Source organism: Narcine bancroftii, unplaced genomic scaffold (genome assembly GCF_036971445.1).
Source record: "Narcine bancroftii isolate sNarBan1 unplaced genomic scaffold, sNarBan1.hap1 Scaffold_151, whole genome shotgun sequence".
Classification (NCBI taxonomy): domain Eukaryota; kingdom Metazoa; phylum Chordata; class Chondrichthyes; order Torpediniformes; family Narcinidae; genus Narcine; species Narcine bancroftii.
Genome location: NW_027211886.1, coordinates 4,879,823 through 4,901,435, shown reverse-complemented (window position 1 = coordinate 4,901,435; position 21,613 = coordinate 4,879,823). Strand labels below are relative to the sequence as shown.

General features: G+C 37.7%; 1 protein-coding gene across 1 annotated transcript in view; it reads right to left on the bottom strand.

The window, feature by feature from the left end:
- Positions 1-283: 283 nt before the first annotated feature.
- The window catches only part of LOC138750454 (pescadillo-like), a 40,470-nt gene continuing 19,140 nt past the window's right edge, over positions 284-21,613 (bottom strand). The window contains exons 6-15 of the mRNA XM_069912513.1: positions 18,168-18,257; positions 12,661-12,777; positions 11,061-11,141; positions 10,900-10,986; positions 9,311-9,441; positions 8,549-8,674; positions 6,714-6,898; positions 3,448-3,590; positions 2,122-2,289; positions 284-1,128 (exon numbers count right to left, since the gene is read on the bottom strand). Of these exons, the coding sequence (XP_069768614.1) occupies positions 1,042-1,128; positions 2,122-2,289; positions 3,448-3,590; positions 6,714-6,898; positions 8,549-8,674; positions 9,311-9,441; positions 10,900-10,986; positions 11,061-11,141; positions 12,661-12,777; positions 18,168-18,257 (1,215 nt within the window). The 3' untranslated portion in view covers positions 284-1,041. The remainder of the gene's footprint in view (positions 1,129-2,121; positions 2,290-3,447; positions 3,591-6,713; positions 6,899-8,548; positions 8,675-9,310; positions 9,442-10,899; positions 10,987-11,060; positions 11,142-12,660; positions 12,778-18,167; positions 18,258-21,613) is intronic.

Genomic DNA, 21,613 nt, shown 5'->3' with positions numbered 1-21,613 from the left:
GCTCTCTACTCTATGATCTCATAATTTTATATGCATCTATTAAGTCACCTCTTATTCTTTGTCACTCCAAAGAGAAAAATCCTAGCCTGCTCAGCCTTTTGACCTTAATTAACATAAGAAATTGAAATATTAATTCCTACCCCTCAAGAATTGAGCAGAATGGAACTGCTCAGTGCTGATACCTGCATCAAAAAGGTGAAACAACTGTTTTCCTTTGCAAACACGACTTCATGTTCATTGAGGCAAAGAAAGTAATATCCATTTGCTAACACTTTCAACGGAGTCAAATAAAAAGGGTCTTTAATTTTCTGAAAACTGAGGCAAAATACAAGTGAAGAGAGCATTTTTATGCATGGTGTTACTTCGAAGAATAAGTAACAAAATAGATTTTGTTATCGCCCAATGAAAATTATCGGGAAAAGGGAAACAATAACTTTGTGAGCAGCATACTGCTTTGTTGCATTTGTTATGAATTTTGAAGTTTATTACTTATTGCTCTAGAACTGATTATATTGCCAAAAAGCTTTGGTCTTAATTACACGTACAAGAGTTCAAAATGAAATGGAGATAGAAAATCTTTAAAGTTGTTGATATAATTATGATGGTACATGCAGATTGAAGCAAACCGTAACTTAGGAAATATTTGTGACTTTGCCCATTTTCTTAGCAAAACGAAATGTTGCACACAATACACCCACATTTCTTTGCACACTGACTATTCCTAGGATAGGGTAACACTGCCAATTTGGCACTTTCAGCTGAGATTTCTAAAAATCATAGTGCAAAAACTAAGGCAATAAAACAAGAAACGCATAAACTTAAGATAGGGCTCTGCAAGAACATTTCAATCTTGATGTGCATTTTTGTACAGAAGTCTTACATAGCTTTCACAGGGTTATTTCCATTTAGCAAGATGGTAACTCATGAAATCCAATATAAGGAAATGGTCTCTGCAGAGCATTATGATCCACACATGAAATCCATTCTGTCTAATATAAAGAGAATTTGGTTTAAACTTCAGATATCATGATTTTCAGTATTTTATTGGGATTTAATTTTTTTATTCTTCTTTTTCTCGGCTTTAATCGTGTCATCATAAGCCTTTCTCTTAGCTGCCAACTTGGTTGTCTGTTAAGATTAAAAGAAAAGATGCATCTTAATGTCCAAAATGTACATCTCCAAACATTTAGAAGTCCCAGTGTAAATGGTTACTTAGTAAAAAGAAAAATCCTGTTTAAGTGATTTAGGTTGAAATAGGTCAACAGAAAAAAAGGCAATTGACAGTATCTTGTCTCTCAATTTATCATTGAATGATATTAACATTAACCGTAATCAAATCCTCAACCAAAAAGCTGCCCAGATAAAAGTCATATTTTGAAGCGGAGGAAAAGGACGAAATGAAATGCAAATTGAATAGAGTGAATTTGAAAGGCTGTTTTATTCCCACCAGTTGGGTCCTTTCTTGCTCAAGAATTCTAGCTATTTCAATTATTTTCTATGGGAACGTGGAATTATATCTAAACTTAAAAGGAAAATAACGACTGATACAAGACTTCCAACAAAACACTTTAATAACTGCAACTTGGATTCACTGTTGGATAGATCATTCAAACAAAAAAAACCTATGGCTTTTGACTTGCCTGCTTAGACCTTTTTAAACTTCTTCCCAATTATTCTGTGCGAAGGAGGAAAATTAGCTAGTGGTCAGTTTCAAAAATGGGAAAGGCACAGCCTGCATTCATGGTATAGAACAATTTCAGTAAGACCAGCCTTCTTATCTGGAATTTAAGTGCTCAAATGCCTGATTCTTCATCTTTTAATATTTTATGATTTGACTTTATTAACACTATTGAATATCTTGTGGAGTCTTAAAGGTCACCTATTTACTTTCAATGTTCGTCTGGTTCCAAATTTGTCTCTTTCCCAGGATGATCAATGAACTCAATGACCCACTTTCTGTTCTGATATTCTTGGTGGCATCATCCCCACTCACCCAAGTTTGCAAGAATTTTGCTTCGAAACTTAAAAATACCTTTGATTTTGAAGACAAATCTGAAAATATGTAAAGTCGCTCTGAAACCGATTTACAACCATCGTAAATGATCCAAATTAAACACAAACCTCGCGAACTTTCCTCTTCTTTCCAAACATGATTTTGCGGTACAAAGATTTCTCCCTTTTCTTCATCATCATTATAGCCAGGCGCTTCTCCTCGGCTTCTTCTCGTTCACGTGCCTGAGCTTTGTTCTCCATCTTCACAGTCCCTGTGGTTACCTTCACATTTAGCTTCTGCAGAACAACACCAGCAATATAGTAATTCCAGCAAAATCTCAAATAGCTGTCAAAGTTTTGGCCCTTGCAAAGAATCAACGTAGAAATCATTTTGTTCAGAGCATTAAAAGGTAGATGGTGAAGGATTCAAGTAAAATCTCACCAAATTCAAAACGCACAGTAACAGTTTTATATTCAAAACTGCTGTATTTTACACCCACAGAAGATTTTTTTTATCACTTGCTTATGTCAACAGAACCATCTGTTTTGAAAAACTTTCAATTTCCAAATTGTTTATTGTGACATGTACCAAGATACAGTTAAGGTCCATAAGCTTATGTTAAATTGGTTCGAATTCTTTGCAAAATTTGGGAGATTGACAATTTCTTAAATGGCATAGACCTCCTTTGGCTATGCAAAGCATAATGACTGCTTAATGAATAACCCACAGAACCGAAGATCCTACTTGGCTTCCTATTTGAAGTGCATACTGTGTTCAGTCTTTGACTTACCACATCTGAATTTGAAGATTAATAAAAGTATTAGCATAATGTAGCAGACCGGCACAGGACCCCGGAAGTGGGGGACCCCCCCCCCCCCCCCAATTGAGGAGGAAAAGCCTGGGAGATGATCCACTGGAAGGTGACCAAGGTAGCAGACCAGCGAGGGGCTCAGTGACAGTAGCACTCACATAGGTTGTGGGCTTTTGTGATTTGCGGTTGAAGGACTCACAGGCTTTGGGCTGATGAAGACTTGAGGTCAAGAGACTCACACAGACCATGAGAGGCTGGTTCATGGGAATCAGGTATTGGAGCAGGAATTCGAGAAGGTGCTGAGGGCAAGAAGGGGTCTTGAAGGGCCTCCCGCACTGAAAACTTCCTGATCGTATTGGAGTTTTTTCAATCTGGATCTCTAGTTGCCAAGGGATTCGACAGGAGTCTGTGAGATTGCTGGAGGGGAATCTACAGAAACTCAGTGATCTGAGGGGATTCTCTTTTGCTTCTCTTTTTGATCTGAGGTGGCAAGCAACACTCATGGTGATGCTTCATTTACAGCAGATAAAGGTTGAAGCATATCATGTAATTACATTTTTTGTATCATTACATGTCAATAAAAGGAACCTTTGATAATCTGAGTCTGACATTTTAAAAATCAACTGCTTCTACTGGGACTTACATTGCCTTTAACCTTCTGAGCCTCCATATTCTTCAGTCTTTCTTCATCTTGTTTTTCTGTTTCATCCATATCATCGTCATCTTCTTCATTTGATTCTTCCTGATCATTTTCATCCTCTTCCTCAGACTCTGTCTCATTTTCACCTGTAGTAAGTACAACACACTGAATGCTCACTTTCGAGATCATCCTGCACCCTGAGTTAATAACAAAGCTTGCTTGAATAATGTTGCACCCTTGGGATGGGATAAATAATGAAATTGGTACTCAAGGTAAAATATCTAGATATACTCCTTTGTGACAGAATAAACTTTCTCCTTTTATGGTTAAGAATTATCTTAAGATTTGGGATCAGAAAGGGATTAAGATTGTAAATAATTGTCATGAATTAAACTGATTTCTTTCATTTGAAAGAATAAAAGAAAGATATCAAGTTCCAACTCACACTCTTTTTTGTATGAATCAATTGAAATCGATGTTGTATGATTCTTTTGGGAAGAATCTGTTTCTTCCAATAGAGTTGAAATTTGAAATGATGGTTCGTGATGGAGGGAAGAAAGGATTTATATCTGAAATGTATAAATTATTGCAACAGAAAATGTCTAAAATTAATTTATATAATTCAAGACAAAAAGAGGTAAAGGATTTGGGAGTTGATTTGGAGAGAGATCATTGGAAAACTATTTGTAATTATAGTATGAAAAAAATCATCAATGTCTGGTAATAGACTGGTAAATTATAATTTTATACATCAATTATATTCAACTCCAGAGTGTTTAAAAAGACAATTAGATTTTTTCTGATTTGTGTTTTCAATGTAATAGACAGAAGGGTATGTTTTTGCATTCATTATGGTCTTGTGATAAGGTCAAACCTTTTTGGTCTCATGTTAAGCATCATTTACAGGATATTTTTGAAAATAAAACTTTCTTTAGATTCAAATTTTTTTTTAAATTGGTGATATAAGTGGAATTTGTTTGGTATACATTTCAAATAGCTTTTTTGAGATTGGCTTTAGCAGTGGCGAGGAAATGTATAGCAAGTACTTGTAAAGATTGGATAGAACTTAATTTACAGAGATGACATTTAGAATTAAGGTCTTGTATTCCTTTGGGGAAAAAATAGCGTACAATTTGAGAGATAAACACTATATTTTTGGTAAGGTTTGGAGCTCTTATTTGAATTATCTAAATTGAAGATTTTGACATGGATGTAGTGTGGTTCCCTCATTCCATGAGGTATTAACTCTTGTTTTGGTTTTTTTTTCTCCTCTTTCTTCCTTTTCTTTTTCCATTTCTTATTAGGGGTTAGTTGGGGTAAGTAGGGGTAGAGATGGAAGGAGGGGGGTATATTATTGCAGGAGTTAGTTGGGGCAAGTTGAAGTGGAGATGGGAGGAGGGTTTTATCAGATATATAGAGAGAGAGAGAGCAAGCGCAAGCTAGAGAGAGACAGACAGAGATATAGATAGCTATAGATATACACACACACACATAAAACATGTTAAATTTGAAGATATATTTATATTATTACATTATTGGTATAATCATGGTTGATTATATTTTAAATAAAATATTTTTAAAAAACCATGTTGCACCCCCCCCCCCCCCCCCCCACCCATGTATCCTCACAAAAGGGCGAGTGCTTAATAAAATGTTCTGATATGATTGAGAAAAATGAGCATTCAATGAGAAAGGTTAAACTTTGGTAATCAATTCAAGTAAAAATAAACCTTTTAAAAGTTTTGTATTGTTAATTCCAAATCAGTAAACATTGAAAAGCCTAATGAATGACCAGCAATCTCTTATGTTTTCCCTGACCTGCCTTTTTGTTTTCACACTAAATTGCCAATCCCTTTGAACCACAGGAAATTGGCAGGCGGAAAATGGAGAACATGCAAGTCAGGCATTAAGAACACTTATGAGGTAGAATGAAAACAGGAATTGCTAGAGTCAGAAATAAAGACATCAAGAAGCTGAATAAATGGGTAAAAACGATCAGGATTAAAGGAAGAAAGTAAGGTAGCAGGCTAGGGACCACTCGCTTCTGTGATGCCAAGTTTAGGAAAGGACAAGTTCATGAAGGGATTAAGTGCACTCGGACTAAGTGCACTTGGCAAAGGCAAAATTAAGAGTACAGTTAGTTTGTGATTAGATAAATCTAAACGAAGTATAGATTGGCTGAAACTTGCTGAATTGCGAAGAGGAAAGCCAGCAAAATTTGGAACAATTCAAGGCATAAATGAGAGTTTTAACAGACAACATGCTGCAACAGGTAATAATGTGTGGTTCTGATGAGATATGAGTGCTGCATGGGAATAAACATTGTACACACCCTAATTTAGTGATTTGAAGGGTTCTGGAATTTACGATGCACATACCAGGGAGATGAAGGCAATTCCTTGGTTAACCCAGTATGGCAGAGGATAAATAAGAAGTATGAAAGCACATTTAAGGACCATAGTGTGGCACGAGTAGGGGCACATGGTCAGTGAATATGAAAACTATTCCCATATCTACAATTGTATGAGTAAATAATGGAGTTTCTGACTCCAGGTCTGGAGGAGAAGCCATTACTAGGGATGATTTTGTAAAAGTGAACAGACAAGAAGGGAACATGACTATCAGAAGAGCAGAAGGGAAAGTTGAGAGGATGGCAGAGCACTCAAACCACACGAACAGCTTGAGAGCTGTCACAAACAACTTCAGAGGAGGGATAGTGTACCACTTTATAATTACAGGATGTGTGTGTAACTTCAACTTGGACCACATTTGTCAAGGGAAGAGTTAAATTACAAAAGAATTAAACACACATGTGAAGTCATAACATATTGAAAGAGCTTTTGTGGGGGTTCAGAAATTTCTGGTTGGTAACATTCAAAGACAAAGGATCTAGGGATGATTACTGGTAATTTTGGTAGATAGCCTGATTGCACTAGAGGACAGGAAACTATTACTATAATAGGTGAAGGAGGCAGAACTGGTGCTCATAAGATTCTGGAAGCCTCTCTAAAAGGAGCCTGCATTAACAGCTAGATAAAGCCATACAAAATCTGCTGCACAGCCAAGATGTGTTTTTTTGTTTTGCAGTTCAGCAATTCATGCCATATTTTTGAATTCATGCAACTGTAAACTCCAACACACAATCTGTGATATTGGTGTTAAATTTTGCACATCGAAGATGTGTTCTGATCTTAAGCATGCATTTCTGGATATACTGAATATGGTTTTTTTTTTAAATTTGGAAAGCATGAATGAATTCACCAGCTTACACATGTTCTCGCCTTTCTGAATGCCCAAGAGTTTGAGTTTTTCTGGTGGAATATAGTCTCCATCTTTCTCTTCCACAAATGGAGAAAGATGAGGTGGTAAAGTTACTCCAAGGAAATAATCCTCTACTGGAAGAAGTGCTTTGCAGTTAACGCAATCAAACACCCACTGGGGCTGGATATAATACCTGCAGGTTGAACAGAATAGGAAAGATGAGTAGTTTGTCAAATGACCTGGATCATAATGGTGGTTCCAAATGGAAATTATTGATTCATAATCAGAGTTAAACAGGCTGGAAAATGGCCCTTTGGCCCAACTTCCCGAGTTAGTACCATTTGCTTACATTTAGCCCATATCCCTCTGAACCTTTCCTGTACGTGAACTCATCCAAATGTCCATTAAACATTCCAAGTATACCCATCTCTATCACTTCCTCTGCCAGCTCATTCTACATACCCAGACTCCCTGAAGGTAAAACCATCTGTTGTCGATTATTTCACTGTCCACCACACCAATGTTGCTGTCATCTGCAGACCTATATTCTCAGCCAAATTAACAACATAAATCACAGGGGTCATCACACCAATTCCCGCAGCACATCACTGGTCGTAGGACTACAATATTAAAAACCCTTTGACCAAGAGGGACATTGTCAAAGGTTCTGCTAAAGACCTGCAGGGAATGTCTACTGTCCTGCCCTCACAATCCTCTTGGTCACCTCTTCAAAAACAACTTATTTTTATGAAACACGATTTCTCATGAAAAAGCCATGCTAATTCTCTCTACTCAGCCATTTATGCCAAAGGGGGAAGCAATTCAAGTTCTAGGATCCTGTGCTAGATTAGTACTGCCACAGGATCTGTGACACCATTGATTTCAATCGGGATTTGTCAGGAGAAATTTACATTTTCTTAGTTTAACAATTTTGCTTGTTTACTCAGCAAACAAATGCAAATAAGAGAACATGAACAATTCCCAGTTATCATCTTTTTATGAATGCTGCATGACCTGCTAAGTTTATCCAGCACTTGGGTACTGCAATTCCCAGTTAATATACCCACTGCAGATTGCCCTCGAAATATCATTACTTAATAATGTACTTCACTGTTAAATTATTAAGTAATTTCTGAATGTCAGAAATCCAAAGACAATGTTGTAACCTTGACAGCTTAAAAGACTGGGGAGTGGCTGTTAATGATCTCAGAGGTGTTTTAGGAGTGGAATTTCTTCAGTGTACCTCTGGAGGTCCTGCCACACCTCAATGTTGATGGATTCCAGGATCTTTTGGGTAAGATGGATCTAAACCCATTAAGAACAGACAAGGGTAGATAGCAATGGCAAGAACATGTACCAGTAACTAATGCCTTCTGCCAATGCCAAATCAAAGACAACGAAACAACGTGAATTTTAAATTTTAGACATAGAGCACAGTAACAGGGCCCTTTAGCCCACGAGCCCATGCTGCCCAATCACACTCAATTGACCTAAAATCTCCTGTACATTTTTGAGGGTGGGAGGAAACTGTAGCCCCCGGGGAAAATGCACGCAGACACGGGGAGAACAGACAAACTCCTTGCGGACAGCATAGAATTTGAATCCCAGTCCCGATCACTGATACTGTAACAGCGTTACGCTAAATCCTACGCTAACTGTGCCACCCAATCAGGAATTCTTTTTATTCCAAATTTTTAGCACTTGCAGTATTTCACTGTTTTCATAATCCATCAAGTAAAGTGCCATTATTTAGTATATAGTGGACAGAGATAATCACCGTAAGTGAAAAAATGCAAATGGAATGAAACAGGAATCAAATACTAAATTTTGTATTAAAACATACCTATTGACAAACTGTTTATCAAGGCTTGGCCGATCCACTATCTGGTGGGTAATGGTTTCATCTGTAACAGTATAATTAGCACCTAAACAAAGTGATTTCTCCCAAGATACTTTGCCACCAAAACACCTAAAAGCACAATTGATTAAAAAAAACAAATTAGTTTAAAATTACAGGAGAAATAGTTCCTTTGTCTCCCTGCCCTAGGATATTAAGTGGAAAGGTTGAGCAAGAGAGTGTGAACAAGTACAAACATGAGAATGGACCAGCAAACCTCGCCCATTTTACACAATGCAGGCTGTTGTCCACACACTCACATGGAGTGCAACTGGAAATATTGTAAAAGTACAGGTCAAATGTGAACAGATTATTGAAAAGGCACATTAAAGCCTGCAGATATCAACTTCAAGAGTTCAGTTTTTTTTTAACCATACAAATCAGGACACTTCAGTTGGGGCAGAGAGAAATTTAATGAAGGAAAATTTGTTTGTTGACACATTTGTCCACCACTGGATAGGTCTCTTCAAAGGCAAAAGTAAGGATGAGCTCGGGCCCAAAGTTCATTTTGTCAAAAGGAAACTGAGCTGACCATATTTCATTTGTGAACTTCAATGTGAAGCATCAGATGGATACATGGCACTTTTACTATACTACATCAAGCTGCCAACAGTCTAAGCACAGAGTGGTAGGAACGATAGGAGAGTAAACAGCTGATGAGAAATTAAAAATAACAATCCAAAAAGAAAACAAAAAGAGCATTAATACCTTATGACAAATGCCAGTGATTCACGTGGTACTTCCCGGTTCAGGAAAAACTTCAAGCCTTCAAACAATTTCTTCTGTTTATCTAATTCTTGTTGTTTCTTTTGCTGCTCTCCAATCAGTTCTGCATTTTCCTGCACAAGTTATTAAAGTTACTCCAGAGTATCTTATTTACTTGGCTACTAATAACCTCCTGAATAATCATCTTAAACTGTCTGCACAAGCTTAAACTAGATACACAAACACAGTTAGATGCTTTAGTAATGTTGTCCTTTAAGCATCAAATTGCTAATCCAGACATCATGTAGTGTAGGCAGAGAAATACCGATATGTCTTTCACTTAAATTCTAAAAACAAAATTATAGTAACAGGCTGTTCTGGCCCAGGAGCCCACAGCTCCCAAAAATACCTACTAACCCTGTAGGTTTTTAGAACAAGGAAGGAAACCAGAGTACCCACAGGAAACACACACAGTCATGGGGAGAACACACAAACTCTTTACAGTGGTGGATTTGAATCTGCGTTGCTGGCGCTATAATTTCTTTTTCTTTGGCTTGGCTTCGCGGACGAAGATTTATGGAGGGGTAATGTCCACGTCAGCTGCAGGCTCGTTTGTGGCTGACAAGTCCGATGTGCTAACTGCTACCCTAACCTTGCCACCTTGGTATAAACCATCAACCACTGCCAAACTAATTCTGAACACCCATGAAAACAAAACAAAGGCAAAATGCTCATTCAGAAAGATGATTCACCCAGAATGTCAAACCGGTTTCTTTCCATTGCCCCTGCATAGTCCGCTAAGTACTTACAGCATTTTCTGTTTTAATTCTGAACACATCAATTTATCTCCCAAAACTCAACACATTAAATCGGAAGCAAAGCACGATATTCTCTTTAGGGTCAGATTACTTACACATTGATGGTATTACCATCAAAAGTCAAATTAAGGGAATGTTTCTAAACACACTCTGATTCAATACCAAAAAGTATATAACTTTGTCTTAGGGAAAAATCTAGTTGGTTTTGTTAATAGTTCAGAATGTTACCAAAGATCACAAACTAAAATGAAAATGGCAACCCACAAATTTCAAAATTAAGCATGATATTCATGAAGCTTTACTATCTTTAATTAAATTCAAGATTCACGGAATTTCATAGAATCTATGGCAGGTTAAACATAACTTCAATTTGATGGATTTCTGTGTTCATTGAAATTAAATGCATTTCTTTTGCTGAAAATATTCTTTTATTTCTGTACAGTGGAGAACTTTGTTAAGGACATCTGATAATTTTTGAGAAATACTGCATCTTAACGATATTCCAAGTCACTGACACAACTGTAACTATTAGCTCTACTGATGCAAATATATCATCTATTTTAACAGACATAATTGTCTGTGTTACAACGAGAGAAGTGACGAACATTTCCCTCGCCAACCATTGAGATGTTCTGCTTGAAACGTTATCCAATTTCTTTTATTCCTTTAAAAAAAGCAGTGAAAACAAAAATCTTGACAACTTAAGTTAAAACAAGATCTTCTTACTGTAAAAGTCATGCATAATAATGGGGAGCAATTCAATGGAGAACTTACCCCTTCCACGGGGAATTCATCGAGCACATCATCCTCCTCATTTGAAGACACCACACGAGTTAAACTGGCACTCAAGGCAGCTAGTTTCTACAAAGATGATAAAATGTAAGTCAGCACTAAATAAATCCACAAAAAAAACATTAATTATGTTGTCTCCTGACCTCCATGTAGCATTCAGAATCCATTGCATACATCTCTTCATCATCTTGCTTCAGCTCTTTTTCCTCTGGCATGTTTTCTAGCTGAAAACAAACCTTCAATTCAGTTAATGATGCTACGCATATAAAATACAGGTGTACAATTACGTGGTCCTCGATCTTGAATGATAATTTTCAATCCTCAATGGATCAAACAACATGCATTAAAAATTATGCAAAATACTATCATGCATTATGAATCAATATCTAGGATTGAAATCAACACTTGTGTGAAAACAGACTAGCTGGAGAATGGTTCAATAAGGACACAACAATATTGTTTGGTATCTCAGCCTTCTGGATATTTCCCAACTGTTGAACATTAATGTAAAGTTTCATTTCAATTCTTTAACTTATTTTCATCATCTTAGAAATGGAACTAACTTCACAAAACCAATGTACATTTTAATAACCAGATTGGATTTAGATGCATTCTCCTTTGCTTCCTTGACCCGTTTAATCTGATGTTCAATGTGACTACAACTTTAATCAAACTGAATGTTCTTTGGATTTAAAAACAAGCTCAAACTTCTTACTTCAGGCTGTCCATAAACGATTAATAATCTTGGAAAGACAGACAGAATAAGCATTAAGATAGCCTTGAGTATTTTGCATCAAATGGTTTTTGCCAGCATGCAATTTTTATATGCCAATACAGAAATCATATTAGTTAAGAGGTTTTGGCATTGGCATTTGTTCAAATAACTATAAATAATTTCATGAGCTTGGACTTGCACATCTCAAAAATGCAAGTGAAGCCATGATTATTTTGCCTAAGGAGGGGAATATCAGTTCAACAACAGAAATCTAAGGGGGTTTGAAGAAATGCATAACGTTCCAACAGAATAGCTTTTATAAAAGCTATCCATTGTTCAACACCAAGTAATGGGCTTTCACTATATCGAATCAGCTGTCTGTTCCTGAAGTGTGCAGCATTTTGCTGCATAAAGTTCACATGCAGCAGATTATAAATCTTTGTTCAGCATTTGGGAATTCTGGCAAAAAAGCAAGCAATTTTCCATGAGAAGCATCCCTTAGATATTTGTTCATTCATTCGTCTACCAGCAGCCAATTTACAAACCTTGGTGGATGATTATGTGGTGACAACTTTCACTAAATTTGGAACAAGTAATGAATTTTAGAATTCAAAGAAGATAATTTTAGAAAAATTGTTTTCAAAGAGAAGTCCAACAAGTGCTTTTCAATCGAGGATTTACTCCAATTCTAAAATTTAACAGCATATTTAAGCTGTGAAATGTCAAGGTAACAATTTATTCTTTGCGATATTTATTTTTTATTATTTTATTAATTCATAGAGGTCTTTATCATTATCAATTCCAAACTACTTCGACAGGTTAAATGTACTTTCTTGGTGATTCACAATTATGGAAAATTTAAAATGGCATAGAGCTCTCCACAATTCATTGTCCTAAACTTACCTCATTATACAAGGCGTACAAGAGAGACAGATTATTTATACAAAATATTTAATAAATAGCACAAACTGAAGTTTCAAATAATCTCTATGATACGTTTAGCAACATTCAAGGAAAATCTTATCTACCTTTGGAGGATAAAGAAGATTGAGATTCTGGTAGAGTCTAAAATTGACAAAGCCAAGAAGTGTTGTAAAAAACTCTGTGAAAGTAGCCATCACTCTGTAGTCCACATCTGTTGGATGCTGGAAGCAGAATATTGAATTAAGCATCTTAATCAAGGCACCTGAACAAACCATTTCCAGTGTGAAATGCTTTATAATTTTTCATTTTAAAACTGGACGCGACCAAGTATCCATGTTCAGAACAATCTTTTCATTTCATCTGCAACAATTCCTCATGAAAAAGGATTTACTTTAAGACTTGGTGAATTTAATGAAACAAGGATGATCAACTTTAGATGCAACACAAACCAAAGCATAGTGTATTCAACTTCCCAAAATGACCACTTAAGATATGAATAGTAATCAAAATATGTACAGCAGCTGGAAGCCCTTTCTACAAGGGCAACAGGTAGTCTTTTCATGAAATTGCAACTCACACAAGTTAAAGATTAACCCAAGTGCTAATCACGAGGCAGAATTAGGTTTAATTATTTGCTTGGATACTCACTGCTTCGGAACAATTTCTCAGTCATCCATATTTTTTAATTCAGTTTGCACAAGTTAAAGTCTCATAAATGTTACCAAATAAAAGAACAAGATATGAAAATATATTTTGCTGTAAATAAAAGACAATGTAAACATATTAAAGTACAAGAAGTAAAAGGGCTTGCAGCCTTTTCAAAGATATTAATGTACCACAATCTTCAAATGAAGCTGTACAAATATTGGAAATGAACAGATTTTGTTCTTATCCATGCTTGTAAGTTGAAAATACACAACAATCACTCAATGTGGTAACCATACTGCCACGGTATGGTAATTAATGTCATCAAGAGTCAAGAGCAAATATGGGAGCCATACATGAAACACAATAGAGAAATCCTACCATGGACTTCCACCACCTAAAATGACAGAAGGAGAAGATAACGAAAAGAACTGACTCAGTAAAATTTCTTGTTTATTTTTATTAAGTGACAACATTGTTTAACGGGTTTAATGTATCATATAGATTGAACTTCAAATAAATGGGGAAGGGGGTGAGGGAGGGAGGGAAAGGAGGGGGAAAACGGGGGAGAAAACGACACTATATATTCAAGAAGAAAAATGTCTGTATGTATCTTGGTCAATATGGTTTATAGTGTGAAAAATAAAAAAATTTAAAAAAGGGTCAAGAGCATATGACTGATAAGAAAGACCAATTACAAGGGGGGGGGAAGAGAGAGAGAGAGAGAGAGAGAGAGAGAGAAGATTAGTTTTGCTATTTGTCAAGTATGAACTTATAATCTCGTAATATTACAAGAGCTTATTGGTATTTAAGGGTTTCCATAAGACAGTTGTTCATAACCCAGGATGTCCTGCAGTGGCAGATAAGCAGCGAGATAACACACTGCACCCCAATGCCTTATCTACCAAACTGATCAAATATGATTTTGCAGTTTTTCATAATATGCACTTCAAAATAGATTAATGGAAGGTAAAACTTTTAAACAACAGCCTTTATCCTCTGATTTTTCCAAAGGCAACAAACATTTGGTATCTACTTAAAACACAGAATAGCTCACTTTCAAACTGCCAAAATTAATGATGTTGACTTTTTAAACTGCAGATCTTTTTCTCTTGTTTTCATTCAATGATGCAAAAAAAAGGTCAGATTAGATGCATTGTGCCTGATGTGCTCAGCAGTGCTCCTTCATGGTTTGGGAGATGTTGCTTCATGGAAAGGAAAAGCATTCCAGCTCTTCAGTCATCAACCTGGAGGCAGTATCAGCTTTACAAAGGAAAATTCTTTGTCAAAACACCAGCATTTTAATTGAGCAGCAAATTTTGCTCAGTTCAATGTTGGACATTCAATTGGTAGGATATGCAATAAAAAGGCAAATGTGTAACAATGCAAACTTTGAAATAAATGTATATATTTTCCATTTCTGTAAGACACTAATCATTCATGGTCTTTGGTTTGATAGAGGGGAATTAAAATCAACATCACGAGCCAGACTGACAGAACAAGAGCACTCATCTTTAGAACAGCACTGCCACCAAGATTAAGAAATATCACATGATTCACATATGGGGCTATTTGAACAACGAATAGAAGGAATTACAAAGATCTTTGTTCATTTACTACCAGGACATAATGGGAGCTTTATTGCTAGATGCCAGCTGCAGTGTCCCAAACCAATGTTACAAGGGATGCTTTTCAGCAACATGAAGGCTTTTAAAATATTAAAACACCCACAACATTGCAGTTGCTTAAACAAATGGCAAGTAGTGATCTGAGGCCAGTAACTGCAACACTGAAGAATGCACAAAAGAATTTCATTTACAAATAGCTTGGGCAAAAAAAATGCAGTAAAGTTATAAATTGGCCATGAAACTACTGCTGTGGTTTCTGGTTTAAATGCAAAATTCCTGTCACAACACAAGTTATCGAGAGACTTAAAACACATACAGCAAAAAACACTGGTATCCAGCACCTATGGGGATTGGTAGGTGCTGGAAAGTGAATTTTCCAGTTGCGTGATTGGCAAACTAACAGCAAGGCATGCTAATTTTAAACTTGCGTACTTTTTTAAAACCTATTTATTTTCTGCAATATTTTTTTGCCAGTTGCTTGAATTCTGGATAACAAAGTCTTACTCTATCAATTTCTAACAATCTTTTTGGAAAAGAAAAATTCCTAAAATGTTTCCAAACAGTGCTAGAACAGTGTATAACTTCACATTTTAAAGGCAACCAAGAAGAAATCAAGCAGATTGCCAACAAAACGTAATTATTTGCCATCAATGGCAAATATCCATGTAAAATTGATGAGATTTGAGGCAGCTGTTTAGATCAATGAAGAAAACCCTTATGAATTCCCACAATAAACTTGCAGGAAGGCTGTAATCTCCACTGATTATGACAAACTCTCGAGCAAGCACAATTCGAGCAAGTATATCAGCCCTAGATCTAGGTGAACTCATGTCAATACAAATTGCAAATATACAGTGGCTTACTACCACTGTAAAAGATAAGTTTACAACTAAAGGTCAGATTGTTTATTCTTGCACACCTTTTTTAAAAAAAAATGCTGCAGTTATTTTTTTTGCCAGCTTGTCTGAGTAGCAAAAAACTATGCTGAATGAGTTAAGAGCAGATTTCTTCAAGTTTTACACCATTCTATTTTTTTCTTCAGACTTGTTGAACCAATCTGGTTATCAGAATTAGAATTTTGTCATGAAATTCGGGGTTTTGCAGCAACATTATGACCATCTTACATTACTATAAGTTTAAAAAAAAATAAAAATAATAGAGCATGAAAAGTGAGGCAGTATCTTTGGTACATTAATTATTCAGGAATCTGATGGCAGCAAGGAAGAAGCGGTCCTCGTATCATTGAGTGCTCGGGGACCTCGGGCTCCTGTCCCATTTTTCCGATGGTAGCAGAATGAAGAGGGCATGGCCTGGGTGGTGAGGGTTCTTGAGGCTGCTTTTTTAAGACACCGCCTCATGTCGATGTCCTCGATGGAGTGAAGTCTGGTGCCTATGATGTTGCAGCCAGTTAACAACCTTCTGGAGTTTATTCTTGTCCTGAGAGTTGGCACCTCTGTACCATACAGTGATGCAAACAGCCAGAATGGTCTCCACAGTACACTTATAGAGGTTTACAAGTCTTCAGTGACATACCAAATCTCCTCAGACACCTCACAAAGTATAGCTTCTGGCTATACCTCCATCAACATGGAGGCTTCAGGACAGATCCACGGAGATGTTGACATCCAGGAATTTGAAATTCTTGACCCTCTCCACTACTGAGCCCTCGATGAGGACTGGGTCGTGTTCCCCTGACTTCCTTCTGAAGTCCACAATCATTTCCTTGGTTTTGTTAACATTGAGCATAAGATTGTTGCCATAAACCATTCAACAAGCTATTTATATGAGAAGTTTTTAAAACCCGAAAAATGATAAAATTACAAAGATTTTGTAATAAAACTTAAAGAAAATTGTTCCCTTTATTTGCAGTATTTGCAAAAGTATCTGCCACCTGAAATACTTTTGAACTGCTTTAAAAAAAGCTGCAGGAAATGGAGCCGAGTAGATAGACTGAATGAATTGTGACCTCTGGCAGGACGATGTGATGTCTCTCTGAAAATTGCTATGATAGGTTTGGAAAAAGTTTTTAAAAGATGGATATGTGGCATGTTGCAGTACGTTTTTCCATTTTCTATCTATATTTGAAGAAGTCCCTTAGCCAACTAAGTGTATGCCAATTCTCAGAACATTCCCATCATTTCCATTATGCAATTACAGTATGTTTCCAATTATCTGAAAATCCGTTAACCAAAAATCTCAGTTACCAAACTTTTTTCCAGCAGCAACAGGTTACAAGTTGAACAAAATATTTCACATGATGTCCTCATGTGGGGCTCTGACGCGTTGTAGGCACCAGTTTGGTGAAGACAGACACCGAAAAGCTGGATGCTGGCTCAAAGAAGCAGGCTGGAATCTCAAGCCGTCAGTGAGCGACTGGAGGAAGCCAACAGGTCAGGCAGCGCATGGGGAGACTGTCCTCGTTTCAGCTAACTAACTCCCTTCTCTCTTTCTACTTCTTCTTTACCCTCCACAATACTTGGTTCTCTGCTGTCCAGGTATCAAGGAAAGTGGCCACCTGGGCAGGAGCGGGGACCTTGGGGCAGGATTGGCAATGGTGAAAGGAGAGGAGACCTCAGGCTCCTGGGCAGGAGTGGCGATGGTCATGGAGAGGTGTCGGGGATCGGCGACGGATGATACAAAAATTCTACTGATGCTATTGGGCTGCTTAAAGCCATTATTCAGTTATTTGAAAAATCCAGTTAACCGTAAAACATCCGGTCCCAAGCTTTTCCGATATCCGGAAACGTAATGAACTGGAAATAAAAAAGAATTGCATTAACTTGAACTACAAAGACAACCTGCTTTCATCATAACATCATTTCTTTATAAGAAGAACATTTTGGAGAAATGTTTCCCAAGCTGTTGGAAAATCATTGCAACATTTCAGATTTGAGTCAGGGTACTCAACACAATGTTGAATTTGTTGCCAAACATAAACCATGATTATTACATTACAAGCATTCAATACTAACACTACTTGCCTGAAACACATTATATTTCCTCAGTAACAGATGCTGGAAATTGGAATAAAACAGAAAATGTTGGAGGTTCAGCACTCAGGACATGTGGTTAATGGTTCAAGAAGTTGACTTAGATCGAATGAGATCAGGAAACGAAGAGAAAAAGCACTCCCTCTGTTACTTTCTCACTTTTCTGGTTTTTGGGGAAAAGTCATAGACTTGAAACATTAACCTTGTTAGCCCTTTCGAGATGCAGCTTGATCTTCTGGGCATCTTCAGCAGTTTCTGTTTTTACTCCTCATTTCTGCATATTGATGAGCTTGAACAGCTCCTGAATAACAACACTACAAATTGCCTTCATGCTGACTTAATACTTACATCATGTGCAAATGTGTACGGTACAATCCAGGTTATTAGTTGTCCGAGAATTTCTGCCTGGTAATAAATTCCTTTGATAGACAGGAACACCTAACGTACAAAAAAAAAGACAATGCGAATTCATAAAAGCAAATCTTGCATCTGTAAAAAGTGCAAAGGAGGAGATAATTAACAATGAATTTTATTTGTCATTCGCACTTCAAGTCATAGATCCATCTGGCTCTGCTAATTACTTCCAACAGCATATTACATGCCCTCCAAATGTAAAACAAAATTGAAGTACCTTTCATGTTCAGCTTGCACAAAATAGAATTGCTGTGAATCCTAGTCTAACCCAGTTAATGGAGCAAAAAAACTCCAAATACTGGAGAGCTGTAACTGATCTGGGCAGCATCTGTTTCTTCTGTCCACAAATGTTGCCTGACTTGTCAGAAGTGATTTTGGCTTTTTCTGCATCTAAGGCCACGATAACACTTAAATATTTTCTTTTTTGTGCCAAATGTATAATACTAAATAGTCTAGCCACATTATCTGCTGATTGTCTCTTTTTGACAAAACCTGTCTGGTCCATATTTAATAATTTTGGTAGACATTCTTTGGCTGACTAAAAAGCACAAGTCTACACAACCAACCCCTCCGATATTGACCCCATGTCACACCCTAGTGCTCTTAGCACATCATTCCCTACAAGCAGCCAGTGCCCCAAGATAAGCAAGCAGCCTGTAGACACCTCATCTTGGTGTTATTACTGCAGGCTTTGGGAAGTAAATGCCCGCAAGTGCCTTCCACCCTGCCCATTTGCGGGCAAGGCCCAGATCAACTGCCAGTAAGGGATGCAGCGGTTGGCAGAAACCTGCAAGCCTATTGTATGCATGGGACCAGTTCTCCCAAGGAAAATTTCTGGTGGACACGGGTTCAGAAGTTAGTGTATTTCCACCCACTGGTTTTGACACATTCCATCCTTCACTGGACCTGCAACTACAAGCAGTTAACAGTTCCAACATTCCAACCTTTGGCACCAGAAAGATGAATGTCAAGTTCAAGAATCATCTCTACACCTTCGCTTGGTGCAAATTTTCTTCAGGATCATTCATTCCTCATTGACTTTTAAGGGCGTCGGCTAATAGATGGAACTACTTTTCAGACTATTCCTCTGGCAGACGCCTATAACCCTGCTCTGTGCCTTCAAGCATTAAATACACCAGTAGATTAATTCTCCAAGCTGTTGGAAGATTTCTGAGATTACTACTCTACACTTTTATGCCTCCACTGCAAAGCACGGTGTTACTCATTGCATTTGTACTAAGGGGCCTCCTATCCGCTTGACAGCAGAGAAGCTACACTTAGCTAAGGAAGAGTTTGCCAAGATGGAGGAACTAGGCATAATTCGTAGTCCAACAGTTCCTGGTCATCTCCATTACACATGGTCCCGAAACACAATGGAGGTTGGTGACCTTGTGGAGATTACAGGTGGCTTAACAATGCTATCATCCCAGATCATTATCCGGTACCTCAAATTCATGATTTCTCAGCTAATTTGCATGGAGTGAAGACCTTCTCCAAAATAGATGGTGCCTGGCTATCACCAAGTACCAGTAGAGCCAGAAGACATTCCAAAAACAGCAATAATTACCACGTTTGGGTTGTTCTAATTTTTTACGAATTCCATTCGGATTAAAGAATGCAAGCTCAGTCACTTCAATGGTGATGGATGCTTTATGATGTGGCATGTTTTCATTTACCTCGACGACACTTTAGCGGCCAGTGGGACTAAGGAAGAACATGGAACATCTTCGTACATTACATTTTTTATTTATCTTCAAAAGTTTGGACTGACCATCAATCTGGATAAATGCGTTTTTGAACAATAAATTATTGATTTCTTGGAGCATAGGATAACTCAGGATGGCACGACTCCGCTGCCATCCTAAGTTGAGGCCATTACCAAGTTCTCAAGACCTGCTACGGTTAAAAGCCTGCAGAAATTCCTAGAAATGGTAAATTTTTACTGTCAGTTTCTTCTGGGACCTGCTCTCATTATGAAGCCTCTTTTCGATTTACTGTCCGGAAACGCCAGAACTATCCATTGAACTGAAGAGGGAAACAATGTCTTCTTGAAGACGAAAGATTTGCTGACTCATGTCACTATGCTCAGCTACTCAGTTTTAAATGCAGCCACCACCCTTTCTACAGACACTTCCATTATGGCTGTAGGAGGTGCACTTCATCAATATGTCAATGGGCAGAGGAAACCGTTAGCGTTCTTCAGCTGCCATCTTTGTGAAGCAGAGAAGAAATACAGTGCTTTTGATAAGGAGCTTTTGGCCATTTACTTGTCTATTTGACACTTCTGTTATTTTTTGGAGGGCAGAGATTTTACTATGTACACCAACTACAAACCCTTAACATTTGCATTTTCCAAAGTCTCAGAGCCATGGTCAGTGTGACAACGGCAATTATCATTCATTTCAGAATTCTCCACAAAAATACAAAATTTCCAGAAAAGACAATGTAGTAGCTGATGCACTTTCCCACTCTGTTCCACTTGAGGTTTCATCGGTAAATCAAGGTATTGACTACACAGCTTTGGTCGCAGCCCAAGAACGTGATTATGAGATGAATGCTTATCGGACTGCAATCATGAACCTGAAATTGAAAGATGTCCAGTTTGGAGATAATGGCAAACTACTCTGTGATATATCAACGGGACACCCACACCCAGTAGTTCTGGTATCATGGAAATGTTGAGTATTCAACTCTTGTGCATGGTCTCTCACACCCATTGATTAGATTGACCGTTCATATGGTTTCCGACAGGTTCACAGTCTTAAAAAAGATGTACACAAATAGCGAGGTCCTGCATTGCCTGCCAAAACGCAAAAGTTCAGCGACATACTAAGGCACCACTGCAGTCCTTCCTGGCAGTTACTCAGGGTTTTGCTCATGTCCACGTGGACATCGTTGGTCTGCTTTCTGTTTCAAGGGGATACAGTTATCTTATTGTATTAATAGGTTTACATGGTGGCACGAGGATGTTGCTACTTGTGCTCGGGAATTTCTCAGTTCCTGGGTGTCCCGATTTGGTTTAATAGTGCATGTTACTTCGGATAGACGACCACAATTTACTTCCTCACTGTGGATGGCTCTGTCCCGCTTGCTCAGTGCAACAATTCATCATATGAATGCCTTCATCCCCAGGCCAATAGAATGGTAGAAAGATTTCATCGACATCTCAAGTCAGCTTTGATTGCTCGGTTAGAGGGCCAAACTGGGCTGATAAGCTGCCCTGGGTATTACTGGGCAATAGAACAACTCCAAAGGAGGACTTCCCAGCTTCATCTGCAGAGCTTGTGCACAGCACACCTTTGATGGTTCCAGGGAGTTCATCCCCTACTATTCAAACTCGTGATGATCCTAAGGAACTGTTGAGCAGGCTAAGGGAGACT